Here is a 20,469-nt window from a genome sequence, read left to right as displayed (position 1 = left end):
CTAATTTGGGATCATTTCATCATTTGGGCAGAAAGAGCAGTTAGGGCTTACTTATTCACCAAGGGGCCTAAATAGACAAAATTTCTAGGAGGCCTAGAAATAGACAAATATTTTGAGACATTCATTTTTTTCCCTTAAGCATCTTCATCTTGCCCCAGCCCAGGTCCATTTAATTTAACAAAAAGTAGATAGTATGCACTACATGCAAGTTGCTGTGGGCATTCTTGATGGAACCATAGAGAGTTGACATAGATCTTGCTTTTTAAGCTTATAGGTCTAATGGGGAGAGAATAAATATACCAGTCCCACTCGCATCACAGTCCCTTGTACTCTGGCTTCTGTCAAGTTGCCTTCTACAAAGCCAATATTGCTCTTTTTTTTTTTTTTCCCCCTTTCCTAAATCCAGTTGTTGTTTTTTCAGTTTTCAATCTTCTTGACCTCTATTCTTATTTGACATTGTTGATCACTCTTCCTTCAGTGTGCTCTTTCCTCTCTAGGTTTTCACGGCACTGATCTTTGTTCTCTTTCTAGCTCTTGATTGAGTTTAACTTTCTCTAGATCTCTTTTTCACCATCTCTGTCCTGACACTTATGTGTAGGTGTGTCCCAGGATAGTGTTATGGGTCCCTCTTCTCTCCCTAGAAGACAATCTTGGTGATCTCATCAGCACTTATGGATTTGATCATCAGCTAAGCTCTTTGCAGAGGATTTCCAAATCTTACTTGCAGCCCTCATTACTGTCCTTAACTCTAATTTCAATTCTTACTGTCTGCTTGACACTTCTACTTAGATATTCTGTAGGTATCTTCCATCCTTCTCTCCTTACTCATACCACACCAATCTGAGGCCAGCTTCTGATTATTTTCTTCCTGAACTCTTGGGAAAATGTATTTATGGTAACTTCTTTATATTCTCACTTGCTTTCTTGCATTTAATTAAATTTCTTTGAAAGTGAGTTCCCAAATATGTGCATCCATCTCTCTTCTTTGTTCCAGTGCTTAATCACAAATTTCCTACTAGACATTTTCAGTTGGATGTCCTGAAGACATCTCTAACTCAGCATGTCTAAATAGAACTCATTAAATTTCCCTTCAATTCATCTCTGTGCCAAACTGATGAGATCACCACCACCCTTCTAGTCATCCAACTTCTTGAAAACTGGTCTCATCCTCTCCTCCTTCCTTTCATTCCACATATCCTGTTAGTTGTCAGATCTTATCATTTCTACCTTCACAACATCTTTGGGGGTGACTGGATCCTTTACAAGTCCATATGTGGAATTCGGGAGGAGATAGTTGGGGGAGGTCAATCGTGGAAAATCTTGAGTGGCAGGCTAAGAGGCTTGGATGTTACTTGAAAAGACATTAGGGAACCATTGGAAGTTTTTTTTTAAAGAAGGAAAAGTGACAGGAGCCACTAGTTGGTACAGTGGATAGAGCACCAGCCCTGAAGTCAGGAGGACGTGAGTTCAAATCTGGTCTCAGACACTTAACATTTCTTAGCTGTGTGACCCTGGGCAAGTCACTTAACCCCAGTTGCCTCAGAGCTGGCATTTGAAGAATTCACCTTCAAGTGGTATATTGAATGGATTAGAGATAAGAGATTATTGTGTACCTCCAAAGAGGTTTTTGAGGTAGTGAGGATTTGACGTGTGTTTGCAGGCCATAAAAAGGTAAAAGAGAACAGAAATACTGCTGAGAGGTACTTGCTGACTAAGTAAAGAAGGGGGCACTGAGGAGCAGGAGAAGAGGGAAGCTTTTGATTGAGTAAATGGAAAGCAAGGAACAGAATTAGGGAGAAGAAGCTGATTGGGGAAGAAGGTGTTGGGTTCAATTCTAAGGTTTCCTAAGCACTTAATAGGAAAGGATGGGACCGAAGATACAGATCTGGGATGGGAGGCTTTCATAAGAGTTGACACTGTGGGAGTGACTGAATTTACCAAGGGAGAGAGAATTGTAGAGAAAGGAAGGAGGGTCAAGAACAAACAAAACCTTAGGGAATGCCTCAAATAAAGGGTGGGGATAAGGAGGACAGAGGAAAGGAATTGGAGAAGAGGAACAGTAAGAAAGGTCAGAGAAATGGGATAGTGCAGTGTCATAGAAGCCAGAGGAGGAGATGGTATCAAATGGGTGCTGAGAGGTCAAGGGATAATAGTAATAGCTAACGTATATATTGGGCTTAAAGGTGTGCTGAGTGCTGCACAAATATTTTCTCATAGATTTGTAATACAGCCCTGAGCAATAGGTCTCTTAACTATTTTCAATTTATATGTGAGAAAACTGAGGCAGACAGAGGCTAACTTGCAGATGGTCTTGCAACTAGTACCTGTCAAGCTGAATTTGAATTTGGGTCTTCCTGATTTCAAGTTCATCACCTTATCTATTCAGTGCATCATCTAGGAACTTTTGATTTATCAATGAGAAGACCGCTGATCCTTCTCTTTGGTTCCTCAGACTACCTATATTATCCCTTTTCCCTTTCCTCTAATTAGGCAGAGGACCTTCTTTTCTACTCATCCACAAGCATTGAGACTCTCTGTTATGAGCTTCGTTCTTGTCCATCTGGATACACTTAACATCATCCCCAATTTTCTTCCTCTGTTGCGCCAGCCTTGTAGAAAAAGTGGCCTCTTTTCCTTGTCAATATCAGATCTTTGTCTTTATCCATTTCTTCCTGTCTTCCATATCTTCCACTCTCTAATTTTTAGTTTGCCTTTATCCTGTGTGTCCTTTCAGTCTAGTTAATAATGTGCTTAGATCTCTCTCATCCTTCAAGCCTTCATTTGATTCTACCATCCCCTTAGCTCCAGGGACTTTTTCCTGTTACCTCTAGAATCAAATGCGTCACTTTCTCCCGTCCACAGTTCAACTCCTACAAAAAGCTGTCTCTCCTCCCAGTTGCCCCATTTTCTTATTTTCCATTTCTTTCTCAAAAGCTTTAGAGTTTAGCTTCTGACTGACTTGAAGCTGTTCTCTCTAAGGTTGCTTAATCCAGTGGCCTTTTCTCATTTCTCATTCTTGACCAAGATCTTTGTAGCATTTGACATTTTTGACCACTCCCTCTTTGACACTATCTTTTCAAAGGGTAATTATTGTGTATGTGTGTATGTATATACATATATATGTATGTATGTATGTATACACACACATATAGTCTGTCCTGGTCCTCTCTACCTGTCTGGCCACTACTTCCCTGTCAGTCTCCCTATCATCTATCTATCTATCTATCTATCTATCTATCTATCTATCTATCTATATAATGGCTTTTCCCCTTCTCCTTATATAGACTCTGTCTTTTGGTGAGTTCATCAGTTCTCCTCTAGCCTCCTTCTGCTGATGACCTCCAGATCTGTATAGATACAGCTATAATCCTTTTTCTGACCTTCAGGCCTACATGAACTACCTTTCTATGCCACTAAGAGTCAAGATGATTTGCAGCCAAATCCTGCTCCAGGCACTTACTCTAGTTATATGATACAGGGCAAGGCATTTAACACCCCTCAGTCTTAGTTTCCTTATTTGTAAAATGAGGAGCTTGGAGTTGAAGCCTTCTAAGGGTCCTTCCAGCTCTAAATCTAGGATCCTGTAATGTGAGGGTCTGATTTCCAATAGGATGTCCTGTAGGCATCACAAACTCAAAATTCATTCAGAATTGGAACTCACCTTTTCTTTAAACCCTACCCTCTATCTAACTTCCTTATTTCTGTTGGGAATGCCATCATGCTTCCAGTTAGTCAAATCCATAACATCAGAGACATCCTCAACCAGTTGGTTATTCTCTCACTCCCTCTCCTCTCCATTGAATTGCCCTGGCTTGTCTATTCTGTGTCTTCCTCAGACAGTTCTTGCATTCTTTTTCACGAATGATTCAGGTCTTTATCACCCCTCACTATTGCAATAATCGCCTGATTAGTCTCCTTTCTCTTACCAATTCCCTTTCCACTCCATCTTCTGTGCAGCTGTTAAATTATTATGCCTGTCCAAATTTGACCATATCACCCATTTTTCCATCCCCCACACAAAGCTCCAGGGACTTTTTCCTGTTACCTCTAGACTCAAATGCGTTGTGCTCTGTTTGGTGTCTAAAGAAAGCCCTTTTCTATCTCCCTCCAGCTCAGCTTCTCCAGCTTGTTTTACATATTTGTCCTTCATCGATTCTCTGTTTTAGCCAGACTTGCCTCTTTGCATGACATTCCAACTCTCTGCCTCATCTCTGCCTCCCAGAAGCCCTTGCTTTCCTGCTTAGCTCCAGTGCCACTTGGTTATAGGAAACCTCTCCTGAGCATCCAAATCGCTAGTGTATTACTTTGTATCTGTTCGATATTACTGTTTCAGCATATACAGCCTCAAGACTTTAAGCTTCTTGAGGGCAGTGGATTTGATTTAAAAAAAAAAAAAAACAAAACATCTCCAGGGGTAACATATCTGCCACTATCTTCTCAGTAATATTGGGAGAGTGAGTGGTAGAGGCAGCGGTGAAGATTTGGAGAAAGTGAGTTGGGAAGGGTTTGGAAGAACAGTAGGAAATACAAGAGAGTTCCTTAACATGCTTTAAAAAAATTTTTTTTTTAACTTGGCAGAAGGTACTTGATTATCACCTTCTTCAAGTCCTGGCACTATCGTCCCCTTGTGGATGAATGAATTGATGATCTTCTAGAGAATATTTTTAGTGGTGTATAAGAACCACATGACAGACTGCAAGGGTATAATAAGTGGTTGGTGAGAAATCAGAACAATCATAATACATTTTAAGTCTAAGGATTGGAAAAGTTACCAGTCTATAGTTCTGTGCTAATGTGGCATAATCATATTGACAGGGAAAAATATTTGGTATAAAGGAGACTGAAGAAGGAAATACTGGAGATGGAGTGGAGAGGAATTAGGGAGAAGAGAGGATTCGAGAAAAACGGAGAGGAGGAGGATACATTTAGAAGATCACCATTGAAAATACCATGGAATTGCTAAGCAGTAGCAGTGAGGGACAAATTGAACTTAAAAAAACATCCATTTGTTGTGGACTTGGCTATAACATTGGGTAGCTCTAGAGCAAGAATAGAGAAAGCATATTGTATTCTTATTTAGGGTTGGGAATTGGCAAAAGGGATGGCTCTTAGTCTTGTACTGGGGTCTTAATGAGATGATCATTCAAAAGGAGAATGATGAGGTGAATAGGGAGGCAAATAACACCAGAAGGGGATTGTGGAAGGGTTGGTAAACTGGGATAATGGAGCATTGGAAGGGCTGGAGGCTCAGGACAGATTCAGGGAAATAGAAGGTGCTAATTAGGTAATTGTAATCTGTGATGGGGTTTTCTTTTCTTGGATTATAGTTTCCTTATTCTGTAGCAAGTCAGTTCTTTTTATATCTTACTAGCCCATTTGTTATCCATTTATCCCCTACAGCTGTTCCAAACCAGTCCTCTTATGACAGCCCCTCCCTTTGCCTTCTCATTGTTCAGGACTTTGCCCTCTTAGTTTACTGAGAAAATTGAAGCTATTTGTATTTCACTCCATTCTCTCTCCCCTCCTCATCTCATATCATTTGAGAAATATTTTTCTGCTTTCTTCATTGAAGAGTTCCAGGGTAAACCCCTTTCCATATACCTTTCATCTCTTCTCTTCCCAACCCAGCCTAGGCAGCTAGGTGACTCTGTGGACACCCATAGTGCCTGCAGTTAGGACCTCCTCAATTCAAACAGATAATAACAGTGTCTACCTTCCAGGGTTGTTGTGAGCATCAAATGAGATAATATTTGTAAAGGGCACTGGTACACAGTAGGTGTTACATAAATACTTAATTCCTTTTCCTCTTCCCCCATCTGTCTTTTCCAGTAAATTGCCCCTTTCAGCCACCCCATAGATTGATATGTGCAAAATAGAGCTTACCTCTCCCCCAGAAACCATACCAAAAGACAAGAAACCCATCCTCTTCTCTCTTCTAAACTTCTCTGCTCAGCCAGGCTCATGATCTCAGTGATCTGTCCTGATTACTCACTCTCATCCTCCAGATCTTGTTCTATCTCCATAATATCCTGGTCTGGATGCCTTCCTCTCACAACCAGCATCCGGTACAGGTTCTCATCACCTCCTGCCTTCACTGCAGCAGTTACCTGTTAGTTGGATTCCCTGCCTCTTTATACCCTTCAGTCCATCCTACATTCTACTACCAAAAGGGATCTTATTAAAGCCTCCCTAAGTCCATCTATTCCAGAGGCTCCCCAGCATTAACAGGATCAAGTATAAAACCACCTTTTAGACTTTGGAAACCTTCCATTACTTAGTCTTCTCTTCCCTTACTTCTCTGGTTCAGTCATAGCTGTCCTACTTGCTGTTCCTTGTATATGATTCTCCTTTACCAGCTGCCTCCCTAAACCTGGAATGCTTTCCCACATCTTCTTCCTGTCTTTCTTCAAAATTAAATTCAATCACCTTCTATGGGAGATCTGCAGGAGGCAACTTGATGTTGAAGTTGACAGAGAATTGGTTCTAGATTCAGGAAAATCTAGTTCAGTTCCAGCCTCAGATACTTAGTAGTTGTGTGACCCTGAGCAAATCACTTAAACACTTTGCCTTGGCTACTTCAACTTGTAAATTGGAAATCATAACATCATCTGCCTTGCAGGGTTGTTGTGAGAATCAGATACTACCTGGTACGCAATAGGCACTGTATAATTGCTTATTTCCTGCCTCTTTCTCTTTCCTTACTGCCAATCCCTTTCCTATGAAATTACCTTCCATGTACAGTATAAATCATGTATACACCTTTTCTGCTTTTTGTCTTCCCCATTCAAATGTGAGTTTTTAGCCTCACTGCTTAGCCCAGTGCAGGGTGTTTAGTAAGAACTTAATAAATTATTGTTGATTGATTCTCAGCTTCCCTTTTCCTCTGCCTTGCTTATTTGTCTTATTTAAATTTTTTTGTTTCTTCCCTTGAATGGATTCATCTATGTTTTGTACCCTCTTTTTGTGTTGATTTTGCCCCATTCTTTCCCTTTAACATTTCGTGGGTGGGGATACCACATGCTGGGAGTTAAATTTTATGTGGCCATCTTATCTTCCTTTTGAGTCCTCTTATTGGTGTGGGAACAGTTCTGATTACATTACATAGCCATAGAAAGGCTAAGCAGCAATTTTTGAGGCTCTCTTGCCTGCTGTTTCCATTTGGAAGTAGATTTCAGATCCATTTGAAGGAATTAATGAGGAAAACCTCTTCATTTATTTTGAGAAAAGATCAAGCTCTAGATTGACATTATAGGATACCTGAGGTCCCTTGTTGTCACCATAGTTCAACTACAAGATAGTAGGGAAACTTGAACCATTAAAGCTGGTCCAGGATTCTAGGATTTTTTCAAGCTGGTAAGGACTTTAGAGTCATTTTGCATAAGAGGAAATTGAATCTAAGATTACCTAAAGTTACACAGACACAGATGTGGTAGTTTAGGATTGATGAATTTCTTTCTTTCTTTCTTTTTTCTTTTTTTTTTTGCTCAGGATTTGCATTCCTCCTCAGAGATTTTAGCATATTGGTCTTACAGGTTGCTTGTAGGCCACTTCAGTTCCAAGACTTGAAGATCAGTTGCCTAAATTATGCAGTGTGGTGTAAGAAAGTGATCTCTTTGGAGTTTTGCTTAAGGTGGAGGGAATGTTTTGCAGTTTCTTTCTGTTTGCTCTCTTCCACTATAGATATCAGTTACATGATCTTTCCCTATTGGTGATCAGTCTTTTGTGTAATAGAATGTCCAAAACCAATTCATTTGAGAAGTGGCCAAATGTGTAATTATCTAAACTTTGCAGAGTTTTTTTGTTTGCTTTTTGTAGCCTTACATTATAAAATTTTTGCTTCAAATTTGCTTCTATCACCTGGGTATCATTTGCCACTATAGAGTAAGTTTCAGAGTCGTATCAATCAGTCCAAAGTGACTGTTGCCATGAAGCCTGCATTTTCTGAAGTCTAGGAAACTTCTCTGAGACTTTGGATTATTTTATAGGTGCCCATTACTCAAGACCAACTGTAATCATTTTATGCTTGGTGAGAGTAATTCATCTTGTTCTCTTCTGTACAACTAGGAATCTAATACTTAAACTGCTTACCTAACTGGATGTGAGGAAGATCAAAAGAGATAAGGTATGTAAGAAAGGGTCAGGTAATTAATTGTTAGCTCTTGTTAACAACAGACATTAAAAGACTTCTGTAAGTCAGGTGTAAGTTAGTTGTGATAACATATGAGAAAGGATATGTGTTTGTTGTCTACTTCCTGATACTCAAGTTTTTTTGTTGGCTTAGGGAGCAATAGTGAAAGAGACGACACTGCACAGAACAGGAAGTTGATTGCAAACAGGATATTCTGGTCTTCCACTGTACCTTGTGACCTTGAGCTTTAAAGCTTGGGGTAGTTGAAAGTAGAAAGCACTGTCTTGGATCTGGACTTAGACAAATCCTATGTTCTTTCAAGTGTGGAACAAAGCTTTGTGTGGATTTGATTCCACCCACTAAAGTCCAGGCCTTTCTCCTTTCAAAGGGTTAATTTTCCCCCACTAGCTGTTACAGCATATTGCATCCATATGAATTGTAAAATGAAACCTTTGATGGTTGAACTGTGGCTTTGGGGAAGACAATCTCTGGTTTGTAACAGCAGAAGGAAATGCTAGACAACGCTGGAGAATACAAATCCTTTACTATTCTAACTTTTTATAAAGGTCCTTTAGTTAGAACTTATTCTCTGTACTTAGATTGGTGTGTGTTTGGGCACACTTCCAGAGCTTACCTACTATTCCCCTACAGAAATTCTTGGAAGATTGTCTGGCATCAAGATTTGATATGATGGTTATAATATTGAAATATACCTTGTTTTTGACAGTCTGGTTCATTTGCTGTTCCCTGTGTATGACATTCTATATCTAGTATCCTTTGCCTTTGTTTGGAACCCACCCACCTCCTGACTTCCTCTTCAGTGAATCCTTCCTTCAAGTGTCAGGAGATTTAGGCCTTTCCTAAATGGTGAGGATCTCTCACTTGGAAGTAACTTTGTGCTTATTTTGCTTACAATTTGTATTCATTTATTTATTTTCTTATGCCCCTAATAGGCCTGAAACTCCTTGAGGGGAATGAGGATTTTTGTCTTTTTATCCACAGTACTTAGCACATGGCAGCTCTTTAATAAATTCTCATGGGATTCATAGAGCAATTTTAGAATTGTAAGAGTAGAAATCTAAGGCTGGAAGTCATTTTTGACTCCCATCCCTATTTTTCAGATGCAGAAATGAAGCCTTGAGCTCTTTGCACCATCTCAATTGTGAATGTTTCTACAAATCCTTTCTAGATTCCAGATTTCTAGGCTGTTGAAGCACCTGTTGTTCTGTTATGTTGCATAGAACCCACTCTTTTATGTTTTAATTTTGGGAAGAAATTAGTGTAGGAAATATATTTCAAAGCCCTTATTTTGGTTTTAAGATGTTTATGCTATAAGGTACTAAGATGTTTCTATTCTATTTCTAGAACATTGCTTCTGTTCTGGTGGGATGAGAGACTCACTCTATTGATATGGACAAGTAGGGAGGTCACAACTATTAGACAGTAATTGGTGGAGGAAAGGGAAGAGAAGCTTTGATGAGGAGAGTATTGGAGAACTGGGAGACTTGTGGAAAGCTATTGAGATAAATACCAAGGTCTGGTATCTAATCTCTAGACATCTTGCTTTCCTTTATTTTTCTTGTTTTATATGTAAAATTTCCTTTATATTAGTAAATTTCATGTTAGTAAAAAAAATTCTTATCTCAAATACTTGATCAGAAGTAGTTGAAGAAGTCCTTGATCCAATGAAAGTGATACAAAAAGCTGATTGCAGTCTTGGTTTAAGGAATCCCTGATCAATGCAAGGCAGAATGATTTGTTAATGAGAGTGAGTAAGCAGGTCCAGGAACCCAGAGATGGGGTCTGATTTCAGGCTGTAGTCTGGACTATGGTCTTGTACATAAACTAGTGACATGGCCAGTTCGACAATTTGGGCTCTATTGAATCAAAGGAAAGTGATGAAAATGCTGAAGGTACCTTTCTGCCTGTCTTCTTAGATTTGGTGGTGATGTCATTAATGGGTTGATTTGATTGAGTTTTATTCTTTGTACAACGTAGAGTTCAGAGCTGACAGTAAAACAGGAAGGAGACCTAAATTTGAGAGTCAAAATAGCTTCAGTTCTATGGAGTTGAAAAATCATCATATTCTGTGACTTGGGGATGTGTTAAATGATTGTGGATATTCAAAGAGTAAGAATAAAAGTGTGGACTTTGGAGTTTGGAGATCAAAATGCCAAGTAAAAACTTCTAAAGTGGTAGTCAGTCTATTGTTTGACCTAAATCACAGTTGAACCTAGTTTTAGTATTTATTAAGGATCTACCTTCTATATGTTTAGCATTGACTTCTTGATTAGTCCCAGTAAGGAAGTCCTAGAAAACCTGTATTTAATCCTATGTCAAGTCAATAAGTACTTAACTATATGCCAGGCATTGTGCTAAACTCCAGTGACCCAAAGAAAGACCCTAGACCCTGCCCTCAAGAAGCACTTAATCCACTTGGGGAAACATGTATAGAGAGAAGGATTGACACAGGGAAGGCCCTAAGATAAAGACTTTTTGCAGACATGCTACTTTAGCTGGGACTTGAAGGAAGGCTGGGAAGTGGACACTGCTGGGAATGGTTCTAGGTGTAGACAAGGACTTGCCTGTTCCCTATCCCTCTCTCTACATTCAGGAGCAGAAAGGGATGAGACTGTACAGAAACTGGGGAAATCAGTAGGTAGAGATGGGATTTCCTTCAGGTCTGCTAAAATCCTAGGAGGGAAGAGAGTCCCAAGAATAGAAGACAGTGAGGAAAAATTCCTGGAATCAGGAAATATGGACTGTTGTGTGTTCAGGGAACAGTTCTTTTGATAGTAGAAAATATAGCCTCTCTTCCTTCTTGCCCAATAGGTTGGATTTGGACCCTTTTTTTAGTATTAATAGACTTTGCCAGGTAATTAAGCTACAGGTCTATTTATTCTTGGTCTTCAAGATTATTAGTTGGCTTCTCTTTGAACTGCTCTTTCCTGACTGAGTTAGTCCCCAGGGCAAGAATGACTAGGCTGGAATTAAATGTGTGGGCTTCTCTTTCATAGTGTTCAATCTGTTAGCTATTCTGAATCCTACCCAGATTAGAAGCTACCATATCATTTATCAGACCCGAGGGCAATATTTTGGCACAATTCCATTGGTCAGAATTACTTTTTATTAAACTGTCCCTGGCAGATATGCCAAGCCTCCTCATCTGCATTTGTCATAAACTAGATGGAACAAGAGGGAATTCCCAATAATATTTACAATTCAGAGTGATTGTCCCCTGTAAAGGGGCCCCCCCAAAAATTTGCGTTTTTCTAGTGGAATTCTCATTTTCCATAATCATTTGGTATGATTATGCTGCTCTAGACTTGGGTATTTCTTATGGTGATTCGACTGAATGTGCCCCTATCCCCACCTTCTTTAGCCTACAATTTACCTTGTATTATTTTGTAAATACTTTATACAGACATAGAATATACTTACGTGTTATCTCCCTTGCTAGAATATAAGCTGCTTTGGATATACTGAATGGTTTGATTCCTAGCTGTTGCTGGAACAACACGTCCAAGCCCAACTTTGACATTTTAATGCTACTTTTTTTTTTTTGCAAATGGATCTGTGGTTCCATCTTTGTACTGAGCTCCTAATGAAAAGTTCTATGGTGCTTTTGATTACCCAGGGTACTGAGCATTTAAACTTGGCTCAAGGTTACCCCCAAGCTGCTCAGGTCCTGGCAAAAGATGGGACTGTAACCAAGTCTTCCTGACTTCTTGGGTGCTGCTTTTCTACTACTTTAAGAACTTAAAAATCTTGTCATCATTCTTGTTGCAAATTCTTTCTGAGATATTCCAATATCAGGTTTTTTCTTCAAGAGTTTCATGATGGCTATAACACTGAACAAACAAACAAGTAACATAGTGTGGTTGGGAGTGGAGTAGAGTTTAGACATAAATTTAGGTTATTGTCCTCTTATTATCATTAGCTACATGTCACAGATCACACAACTGTAATTGAGATATTGATAGTGAGAAAAACCCAATTTAAAATTGGTTTGGAAAACCATTGAGACAGAAACATTCTTTCTAAATGTCAGTCGTTTTAAGGCTTTATCAATTTGCATCATGGGGTTTTTATAGTGCTCTGTAAGTTGAAATATTAGATTAATTAGCATAGTCAGTGGAACAATCAGTAAAAAAGTTTAAATCCAAGATTCTAAGGAAAAATCTGCAAAGGCTCCACTATCTTCCCAGACCTGGGAGTTCCCTTTCTTGGGTATATGCTGCTGAGTCTCTCAGGGGGCTACCTTGGGTAGTAGTTTGCCCCACTATTATTGGTATTCTTGAAAAATAGAAAATATTTGTGCACCCTTTGGTTGCTATTTTCTCACCTGGTTCTTTGGCTTAAAATGAAACTTGCATGCAAGCACAAATTATTCATTCATTCCCTAACTGTATCCATGCACCCCAATTCAGGGCTGTTTTTGAGGATGGAGTATCAGTTACCATTTAAAACCTTGTAAGTGCTTTCAACATCATGAACCAGCCTTGCAGAAATGTGCCTTGTTTATGTCCTGCCCATTCACCACTGCAGTGGTGGAGTTTGTACTAATTCAAACCCTATGGTCTGAGCACTTGTCTCCTTTATGACTAAGGTGCTCTATATTTTATGTTCTAAAATAAATATCTTTGAAATAATCTTAACTTCACAAAGAACATGTTTCATTGCCTAGAATCCAGTAAGTTAAACTAGCTAGTTATTTCATGATTTACAATGTAATTTTCTTATTTGTCCCTATCATAGCAGTGTCATTTTTACTCTTATCCTTGTTATCTTTTAAATCTTCCTGGCCAAGATGGATAAACCTGTTATCCATCTATTTTGCCACTTTTAAGATTTTTTTTTAAAGTTAAACAGTTTTAGGTGCATTCATGTGTCCTTATTAAATTTTCTTCTGAAATAAGTAAACTCCCAAATTTAGATGTTTAAAGCACCATGTATCGTATTTAAGTTCTCAAGCTAGGTAACAGTTTACTAGAGGCTGCTTACTACTGTTTCTAGACCTTCATTCACAACACTAAGTTCACAACACTGCATTGAAAGCATTTACAAATCTGATGGACTTTGGCCTTTATCCTTGAAGAACGGTACTTCTGAATTCTTCCTGGGCCCATTTATTCTCTTGATTGATTATATTTCCCGTTTTTAATAAAGGTACTTTAGATAGAGATTCAATCTTAACATTCTCATTTTATAGGTAGAGAAGTTGAGGTCAGGCAGATCACTCAGAAGTGACTTGTTTAAGATTATCACATCGTTGGTTATTGGCAGAATCCATATGAAGGAGCCAGGTTTCCCGAATCCTATTCTGCTTCCATAAAAGTGGAGCCCAGGATTCCATACTGTCTCATTGTAGTTTTAAGTGTATCATTCTTGATCCAGTAATGGTTTAAAGTGTAGAGCACTGGGTTTACAATCAGGAGTTCGGATCTAGCTTGATACCTACCAGCTGTGTGACATGGGCAAATCCTTAACTTCTGCCTGCCTTTTCTCATCTGTAAATGGGAATTATGTTGCAGGGTTGTTTTAGGATCAAATGAAATAATATCTAGAAAGCATTTAGCCCATAATAAGAGCATGTATATGTAAGCTGGTATTACTTTGTCTGTGAAGAGGAGAAATTCTTCTGTCTCAGAGCCTGAGACTCTGAACATGAGAACCTTAAACCATAAAGAGATTTGGATGGATAAACCGCACTTGGTAACTGTTACCATCGTCTCTGGCTACATATTCAGCCCTGATTTAAATTTTACCCTTCAATATCTCCTCCAGTCTTTCTGGTAACACCTAAAGGCCCTCATCCTGCAGTTTGATAGTTATTGATTTTCAGGTGGAGACATCATTTCTCCCCACCCTTGCCCCTATTGGGGAGAATTTTTTTGCCTTCTCATCACCTTTTCCCACTTTGATTTTTCATATTTAGCTGTTTCCCTTTGCTTCTAGTTTTTTGTTTTCTATCCTGTAAAGGTCATGTCACTTGATTGCTGTTTTGTTCTACCCACCATCTCTGGGATTTCCCAGTCCAAAACTCCCCTTTCTGATTACCAAACTCTTATATCAATTGTCTTCCTTATTAAACAGTAAGTTTTTTGTGGAACAGGCACTGCCTTTCTGTATGTATGTCCCCACTATAGTTCTTGGCACATAGTGAGTATTTAATAAATTCTCATTCATTCATTCATGTTAACTCTAACCTTATATAAGTCCTTCTTACTCTGTATTTATGCTGTTTTAATATTAGACTGGCTTAAATAGTAAAATTTAAACTATCCTTTAAGAGTTATTTACAACAGAAATAATTAGCATGCCTTTTTTTTTTAAACTTCTTGATATATATTATTACTTAAAATTATTTCCAAGGAATTTAGCTAAACTGTTCTGATAGGTTATTCAGGGTACTTGATTGCAGTCATTATAATTACAACTCTGATTTACTTTTTTGAGGTACTAGACAAGATGAAGGACATTCTGTATGAATGAGGCACAGTATGCTTCTCTCTCTGTCCTCATAGCAGCATAAATACTTTTAACTGCTCCTGGAAAGTATTAGTGAGAATAGGAAAAGCTGCCCTAAGTAAAATAGTGAAATCCTTAGGAGTTCCATACTCTGAAGTAAAAAAGCTAGTTTATGTCAGTAATGTGATTCTTTGAACTTTGGGTCATTTTAGTTAGATTTTGCAAAAGACTAAAACACTATTGAGGCAATATATATATTTTAAATTTCATTGGTTTAGGAACATTCCAGATGATGAAATTCCTTCTATCAAGAAAAGATGTTCCCAGCAAAGTAGATGTATGTACATGGATGGATTACCTGTATAGAAGAACCTTGACAATTTAAAGCAGTTAACTTTGAAATAGACCAGACTTGAACTATGGAGAGTTAGCTGATTCTTTGTATTGTGCTTAATTGGAATGAGCTTTTCCAAGTAGTAATGCAAATTAGCACCAGAATTTATTAGGCATTAAAAAAAAATCAGTTTCCTCCTTCCCCCGGAAGCACTTTAAATATTGCTAATTGCGTTTAATATTATTTGCCCTAGGCAAGTAGGCCAAAATTTTTTATAGAAGTTGATCTTTTGTGGCAGGGAGAGGCCCACCTCTGTCTGACACCCTGTCTGTAACTAGGACTTAATGCAACCCACCTGCAATAGAGAATTCACCCTACCCAGTTGTTAACATTTTAATTTTCCTTTTGAGCAGGTGAACACGAATATTGAGAAAATCTAACATTGCTTTCAAATGGATATAATATGTAACATATTGGTCCTACTTGCCTACCAGGGACTGGTTTACAAAATAGAATCCTTCCCCTCATCTTTTCCTTTTAAGATAAATACAAGGCTAGAGACAAGGTGATTTAAAAACTATGGTGAGTTTCAGAGCACCCTGGCCACTTTTGATTATTCACTAGGAAAGGTGAAAGCCCACCTTTTTTGGAAAACTTGCTGAAAATTGGTAGGAAATTTTTTTCCAAAATCACTCACTAGGGGGATTGAATAGTGGAGACTTAAGTTGATCATATTCAAAATTTCTTAGGAAGGATCCTCTTCTCATAACCGATCTTGCACTTGAGAGGTTCTGCTGCCTGGGACAACCTTGTAAAATGGAAACATTGAGTAGGATTGAGAAATAAAGAAAGGCCTGTCCATGAGCTAAAGTGACTGTTTGATGCTGCATGGCCTAGGGTTTACCGCAGGCACTCCCAGACCTAGTTTGGGGTTTGGTTTAGAGTTTCTTGAGGCCTACAGAATAGATTCTGAATAAATTCTGTTTTGCCTTGATGGATGAGCTAGCTGGCCTCCCCATGTGCAGGACTGTGCTGAATCTGATAGATAGAGTGAGGAGTTAGTTGGAGATTAAAGGTCTAGAGCACTAAAAGCTCTCTCCTTTCCATCCGTTCTGCATCAGTGAGGAATGGGGAGAAACAGATCGTTCATCTGAAATCTTCAGACAGTGCCAGCTTCTTCCCCAGGAGCCCACCATGGTGTTGAGTAACAACTAGAAGAGCCTTTTCTTCCAGGGATACTCCGGAAGTGATCCTGAGCTCAAGTTGAGACAGAGCTGGCCATAGTGCCAAGAATTGAGAGGTGATTCTTCAACTCCAGCCAGAACAGAGCCTGTAAGCCAGAGAGGATGATAGTTTAGTAATGAATTAAGAAATGTGTAGAGCTCACTGACTTACTTGTCTATTCTGTAGCCATATTCCTAGCCTTGACTCTTCTGATGAATAGTGTTACCATATAAAAGTAGAAAGACTTATTTCCCCATTTTTTTTCCATTCAAAATTTTAGGCAAAATTAAAATTCTAAACTTTTCTCTATTTTTCTGTGCCTCCAAAGGCCAGAAGCTTGTGACTTTTTCTCTCTGATTTACTCTGTGATGTTGGTCAAATTAAAGGATGAATTAGGATATTCAGTTGTCTGGGCCTTCCCAAATTCTTATGGGAAGAGAGGATTGTTAAAAATACATACATCCATAAGAGATACATTTATGATTATTTTGAGGGAGAGATGTTGGCTTTATTCGATGTTCCAGGGGCCTGAAATCGAAAGATGTCATTACTGCCAATACTGTTTGCACAGTATTTCTTTTAGAGCCCCATGTCTGAGTGAAGCTGTATTAATGTATCTTACAAGCCAATAAGATAAATTAGATGGGTGCCTTCTTGGGGTTTAAGCAATTAAAACAAATAGAACTGAGCCAGGAGAAAGTGCTTGGGATTATAAAAGATTATTTATTGAACATTAAATATTAAATAGATCCTTAAATAGTTAAACTTAAACATTTGCACTTTGTGTAGTTGGTTTTATAGGCGCTATAATATATGCCTCAGAAATAGAGGGACTTGATTTTATATCTTTGTATTTCTTTTAGTTGGGAACAATACGCTGTCCATAATAGACATTTTAAAAGTCTTTGAATAAATGAAAATGAATTTTTTCACTGTTGAGGTAAAAACTCTAATTCTTTTGTGTGGATTAGTTTCAAGCAATAAAGTATTTAATTTTTAACCTCCAATAACAAAAGCTTTTATTGCCTCTCTTAGTCCACATGCAATCTTTGTATCACATGACAGGTGAAAGTTAGATTTAAATGGACTCTCCTGTAGCTGTTTAGGTTGCTCTGAAATACTGATTAGATCTGGAAGTACTTGTAGAGCAGGTGAGTAGAAATCAAAGGATCAGATTGTATAGTCTTTTTTTAGAGCTCCAGGTTCCCATTTGTGAATAGGGTATATAATTCCTGGCCTCTCAATAAAGCTATTGTAGAGGAGAAACTGTGCATTTGGACAGAAATGGCCCTATTTTCTCCTTTTTTTTTTTAATTGTATCTTTGATTTTTCTATCATTTTCATTTCTAAATGTGTCTTTCTCATCTTCCCTACCCCTAGTATTTCTTGTAACAAAGAATCAAAAAGAAAAAAAAATGAAGTCAAGCTATCCTAATCTATATATGAACCAATTCTTAGAGTATATACGGTGTTCTACTACCCTACCTTTGCTCAGAAAGGAAGGAAGTACATTTTTCCCCTCACTTATTCTCAAGGGTCAGGTTTGGTCATTATAATTTCAGTGTTCATTTGGGGTTTTTTCCCTTTCTGTTTACATTGTTATAGTCATCATGTATATTTTTAAGATTATATATATATATATATATACACATATATATATTATATATAACATTTTATATATAATATATATATTTTGCTTCGCAATTGGAGTTGAGTGACTTACCCAGAGTCTCATAGCTAGTAGGTGTCAAAAGTCTGAGGACTAATTTGAATGTAGGTGGTCCTGATTCCAGAGCTCTCTCCATGGTGCCACTTAACTGCCCCTTAATTTTACATACTTTTTTATATACTTTATTCTAAACCATTTCACTTAAGTTCCTTTCTCTGAATCATCCTTCATATTTGTCATTTCTTATAATGTAGTAATATTCAGGTATATTCATACCACAGTGTGCTTGGCCATTCCCCAATTGATTGAAAAGCCTCTTATTTTAAAAATAAAATGTCCTGTAAAATATTTTGACCCATACTTAAAATGTTACTTTGATTTATTGTTAGTGAAAATTTTTATTAGAGTTTTTTTAGGGATTGACAGTCTTTGATAAGTGGGATGCCAAGTTAATGATTCCCCTCTAATTTGACATGAGGCTGGTGGTGGTGGTTGGGATATTAATGACTTTTAGAGATTGTAATGTCATGATGAGAATCACTAGATGATGATAGCATCTATTTGAAAACTCTGGCTTGTGTGCCATTCTTGTGAAGCGGCCATATTAAAGATAGGCCCAGTGGGTCCCGGAGGTAATCCTCCAACTGCCCTGACTTTGTGTCATTAACTCATTGACTCTAGTCCTAGAGAATGCAACAATAGATGCCACATGTTAATTCTGCTGTTTCATTTTGTTTTTTCCATCTTATAACCAGGTTTTACCATGTGGGCAACTTGCTGTAACTGGTTCTGTCAGGATGGACATTCTGAGGAAACTCAGCAGGCCCAGGGAGCCAGAACACAAGCCTATTCCAACCCTGGGTACAGCTCCTTCCCTTCTCCTACTAGCTCTGAACCTAGCTGCAAGAACTGTGGGACTCACTTTGGAAGCACAACTAGGAAAGTAAGCATCAAGCTCTCTTCCTCCTCCCCCTTTTCTCCCCTTTTGGCTACTCTGTCACTTGACTATGTCCTTGGACAAATCAGCCAAGCTCGTGACTCCTCTTTGTAAATTGCTATTGTTGTTCGTCCTTCCTTCTCTAGGAGGACCAAGGCATCAGGGAGGGGATGCTATGATTTGCAAGTGAATTGGATTTAAATGAGGGAGGGCTGCGGAGGTCACCTGCCTCACTGTGTCTCTTCCTTAGCCATCTGGGACCAGTGGCCAGATGTAAATCAGGACTACTGGAGAATGGCCCTGGATGCAATGGGAAACCTTGCTCTTTTCAAGTTAAGGTCGTTCCCAAGTCTCAGTTTGACTGAGGCAATGCCCATTCAATGATTTAGATTAGGTAAGAAATGAGGCAAAGAAAGGCAAACTTGTTTTAATTTAATTTAAAAGAAAAATCAATCTGAGAGGAGAAGACTCTTTCTGGCCAAAACAAAAACAATTGCTATTTACATTCACTTTGAGCCATCTGGGCCCAAACAATGACCTAGTGAGGCTTGGGCTGGAACCTATTGTTGGCCATAAATGAGAGCCAGAGTCATTTAGGTTTAAGGCTTGATTCTTTTTTTTTTTTTTAAATTTTTATTTAATAATTACTTTATATTGACAGAATCCATGCCAGGGTAATTTTTTTACAACATTATCCCTTGCACTCGTTTCTGTTCCAATTTTTCCCCTCCCTCCCTCCACCCCCTCCCCTAGATGGCAAGCAGTTTTATATATGTTAGATATGTTGCAGTATATCCTAGATACAATATATGTTTGCAGAACCGAACAGTTCTCTTGTTGCACAGGGAGAATTGGATTCAGAAGGTAAAAATAATCCGGGAAGAAAAACAAAAATGCAGATAGTTCACATTCGTTTCCCAGTGTTCTTTCTTTGGGTATAGCTGCTTCTGTCCGTCATTTATCAATTGAAGCTCAGTTAGGTCTCTTTGTCAAAGAAATCCACTTCCATCAAAATATGTCCTCATACAATATTGTTGTCGAAGTGTATAATGATCTCCTGGTTCTGCTCATTTCACTTAGCATCAGTTCATGTAAGTCTCGCCAGTCCTCTCTGTATTCATCCTGCTGGTCATTTCTTACAGAACAATAATATTCCATAACATTCATATACCACAATTTACCCAGCCATTCTCCAATCAATTTCCATTTTCTAGCCACTACAAACAGGGCTGCCACAAACATTTTGGCACATGCAGGTCCGTTTCCCTTCTTTAGTATTTCTTTGGGATATAAGCCCAATAGAAACACTGCTGGATCAAAGGGTATGCACAATTTGATAACTTTTTGGGCATAATTCCAGATTGCTCTCCAGAATGGTTGGATTCATTCACAACTCCACCAACAATGTATCAGTGTCCCAGTTTTCCCGCATCCCCTCCAACATTCATCATTATTTTTTCCTGTCATCTTAGCCAATCTGACAGGTGTGTAGTGGTATCTCAGAGTTGTCTTAATTTGCATTTCTCTGATCAATAATGATTTGGAACACTCTTTCATATGAGTGGTAATAGTTTCAATTTCATCCTCTGAAAATTGTCTATTCATATCCTTTGACCATTTATCAATTGGAGAATGGCTTGATTTCTTATAAATTTGAGTCAGTTCTCTATATATTTTGGAAATGAGGCCTTTATCAGAACCTTTAA

At 38.4% G+C, this 20,469-nt stretch overlaps 1 protein-coding gene across 8 annotated transcripts in view; it reads left to right on the top strand.

The window, feature by feature from the left end:
- RFFL (ring finger and FYVE like domain containing E3 ubiquitin protein ligase) overlaps window positions 1–20,469 on the top strand; it is a 73,251-nt gene that overhangs the window by 35,294 nt on the left and 17,488 nt on the right. For 5 of the 8 annotated variants that reach the window (XM_051992424.1, XM_051992428.1, XM_051992421.1 and 2 more), the window contains exon 2: window positions 18,582–18,769. In XM_051992424.1, the coding sequence (XP_051848384.1) occupies window positions 18,582–18,769 (188 nt within the window). Of the gene's footprint in view, window positions 1–8,064; window positions 8,123–16,054; window positions 16,266–18,581; window positions 18,770–20,469 lie in introns of all 8 variants that reach the window. The other 3 variants (XM_051992425.1, XM_051992427.1, XM_051992426.1) reach the window with 3 other exon arrangements.

This window comes from Antechinus flavipes, chromosome 4 (assembly GCF_016432865.1).
Source record: "Antechinus flavipes isolate AdamAnt ecotype Samford, QLD, Australia chromosome 4, AdamAnt_v2, whole genome shotgun sequence".
NCBI classification, from domain to species: Eukaryota; Metazoa; Chordata; class Mammalia; order Dasyuromorphia; family Dasyuridae; genus Antechinus; species Antechinus flavipes.
The sequence above is the reverse complement of the archived record's forward strand: the minus strand, read 5'-3'. Positions and strand labels throughout refer to the sequence as shown.